The sequence below is a fragment of the Lolium rigidum genome, chromosome 1 (genome assembly GCF_022539505.1).
Source record: "Lolium rigidum isolate FL_2022 chromosome 1, APGP_CSIRO_Lrig_0.1, whole genome shotgun sequence".
NCBI classification, from domain to species: domain Eukaryota; kingdom Viridiplantae; phylum Streptophyta; class Magnoliopsida; order Poales; family Poaceae; genus Lolium; species Lolium rigidum.
The window spans coordinates 91,489,155-91,492,111 of NC_061508.1; the positions used below are offsets into that span (position 1 = coordinate 91,489,155).

General features: G+C 56.7%; 1 protein-coding gene across 1 annotated transcript; it reads right to left on the minus strand.

The window, feature by feature from the left end:
• Positions 1–705: 705 nt before the first annotated feature.
• Positions 706–2,230, minus strand: LOC124677688 (DNA damage-repair/toleration protein DRT100-like). The gene has a single exon (XM_047213654.1). It carries the CDS (start codon positions 2,228–2,230, stop codon positions 1,085–1,087), a length of 1,146 nt encoding a protein of 381 aa, XP_047069610.1. The 3' UTR covers positions 706–1,084.
• Between the last annotated feature and the right edge of the window lie 727 nt (positions 2,231–2,957).

Genomic DNA, 2,957 nt, shown 5'->3' on the forward strand with positions numbered 1-2,957 from the left:
CAGACTTCTGCAGCGTGCTTCCTGGCACGCTGTGAGAGTGAAAGGTGGGTCATATATTAGTAAAGTACTACATTCTTATAGCCAACTATTGTACATGTTAGCTATATGATGAATACAAATGATATAACATCTTGTTATAGCCAACAGTTGGCTATACTATTGTAATTGCTCTTAACAACGGAATGAGCGGCTGCACTAATTACCATGCAGTGTTGTACAAAGAACAGGACAACGGAGCAGAGCATGAACCTGGGCTAGATAACTGGTGGTGGCAGTAATGACAGAAGGGCCAAGCACACATTCCGGTGATTATGCAACATAGGTTATAACTTACACAATTATCTTATCCATAGGTCGCTTTCTGTACGATGTCAACATGTGCTTAGCTGATGCGGTTGTATCCCATGAGCTCGCCGATATCCGCTCCACGTAATTCATACCCGTGTTCAGCACGTTGGACATTTGAATACTCGGACTTGTGGATAAAATTCGCATCCTCATGCCTGTGGGCATCCGTTGATAAAATTCACATCCATGTAGCTGCGGAAGCAAGCATGCATATATATATACATAGTCATTCACATCCTCGTGGCTGTGGGCATCCGTTGATAAAAATTCACATCCTTGTAGCTGCGGAAGCAAGCATGCATATATACATAGTCAGAGGCAACACGGTATATATCTTACACTTCTCAGAATCTGCCATTGACGAGTTGGCAGTGCAAATGCTTGTATACTTTTTGTTTGTACAGCTCAAACTTCACTTAAAGTAACATCACGCTTAATCCAAGTAAGTAATCACTAGCAAAAGAAGAAGAAAATATGAAAGTGAAAGTGAAAAGGAGGAAAGAATGGATTCTCCTTTTCCTCGCCGTTTCCTTGCTCTGCTCACACACGTTCGGCAGTACAATATTTATCTACGTACTTGACTTCTTCTATACCCAGCTCGTCACGCACGACCACGCAGTTGGTACCCGGTTACGGTACATCACACACACACAACACACGCTAGGTCGCTAGTAAAGATCATCCGAATTCGGGTCGACGCGATCGGACGGCCACGGTGAGCGCTCGCCACGTCCGTTCACGTGCACTTGCCGAGCGGGGACCCGCAGAGGCAGCTGTTGCTGGCGAAGGACTCGGCGTCGAGGTGGTCGAACGGCGGGCCCGCCGGGATGGTGCCGCACAGCCGGTTGTGGCTGAGGTCGAGGTGCCCCACGTACGCCGCCGACGCCAGCGACTTGGGCACGCCGCCGGTAAGCCGGTTCCGCGACAGGTCCAGCAGCATGAAGTACGACTTTGCCGTGAACACGTCTGGGATGGGGCCCTCCACGGCGTTGCGGCTGAGGTTCACGATCCCGAGCCCCTTGGTCGCGAGTAGGTTCGTCGGGATCCGCCCGGAGATGCGGTTGCCGCCAAGGTGCAGCGTGGTGAGCACGCCGTTGCCCGAGGAACCGAGGCTGTCCGGGATCGCGCCGGTGAGACGGTTCTCCGAGAGGTCGAGGTCGGCGAGCCTGGTGAGGGAGCCGACGGACGGAGGGATGGGGCCGGAGAGCCGGTTCCGACTAAGCAGCGCGCGGCTGAGCGTGGCGGCGAGGTTGCCGATGCTGGCTGGGATCCGGCCGGTGAGCTGGTTGTTGGCGAGGTCGAGGTGCTTGATGGAGGCGAGGGAGGTGACGGAGTCGGGGATGGCGCCGGAGATGAGGTTGTCGGCTAGGTTGAGCACGGTGAGGCGGGAGAGGCTGCCGATGGAGCGCGGGATCTCGCCGGTGAGGCGGTTGGCGGGGAGCTCGAGGATGCGGAGGGAAGTGAGGGCGGTGGCGATGCACGGCGGGATGGGCCCGGATATCTGCTTCCAGTCGGCGAGGATGAGGGAGGAGAGCGCGTCGAGGCGGCAGACGCGGTCGGAGATGTAGCCGGACATGACGCCTGAGGCGGGGCGGCCGGCGGGGGCCATCACGGCGTCCTCCGCCTCGCCGCGGAGGGTCAGGTCGGCGACGCGGCCGTTGGTGGGGTCGCAGCTCACGCCGTACCAGTTGGCGCAGCAGTCGTCGCCCTTCCACGTGGAGAACACGCCCAGGCGCGCCTCCGACAGCGCCGCCCGGATGGAGAGCAGCGCGTCTCGGTCGGACTCCGAGCACGCCGCGGCGGCAGCGGCAGCGGAGACGAGTACCGCGAGAGTGGCGAGCGCGAGGAGCCGCGTGGCCGGGCTCGGAGCGGGAGATGCCATTGCTTTGTCTCCAGTGGAGTGGAGTGGACAGTGCCGAGTGGAGTGAGCTTGCACAGCAAAGCTTTTAGTAGAGGCTTGGAGATTGATCAAATGGCCATTCTGCCCTTGAGTAACCGCGTTCTTGTGCATTTTCTTCCGTTACAAGTTACTCCAGCTTAGAGCACCCCCACTTGTTGACGCTCCCCACGCTCAAATCCGGCGAAATTTTCGCTCGGATTGGACGAAAATTTGGCCTGGGGGGCAGTATATTTCCAGTCGTGTGCTCCCCAAGCGGCGTTTCTCGGGGAAAAAGAGGATGGTCCGGGGAGTCCGGACGAAAGAGGAGACACGTGGGCGTGGGCGGTTGGTTTTGCTCCATCCGGAGTTCCCGAGCGCTCCCCGGAGGGCCGGGGATGGCGTGGGATCGCCGGATAAATTTAGGCCCAAATCCGGATGAAAACGAGAATCTGGGGACGCGACTGGATCGTTTTTCACCGTCCGGATGTAAAAAACAGCTCGTGGGGGGTTTCTCGGGGAGACGAGTGGAGATGCTCTTAGTCCTAGTACTAACTGGTCAGACTAGCATCACGTAGGCTGCTCGACGGATAACAGCGGTAATTCTGAACGTACGGAATCTTGCTTACGGAATAGTTTTACGGACTAACATGGATGCACGTGATTGGTGCGGCTGATTCTGCTTTGCATGATTTCAGGGACATAGGCTGCCCAACTTGATGCCACGTCTGTC

What these genes read in the sequence shown, in the direction of transcription:
- LOC124677688 (XM_047213654.1), bottom strand. Translation starts at nt 2,230, where the DNA reads ATGGCATCTCCCGCTCCGAGCCCGGCCACGCGGCTCCTCGCGCTCGCC.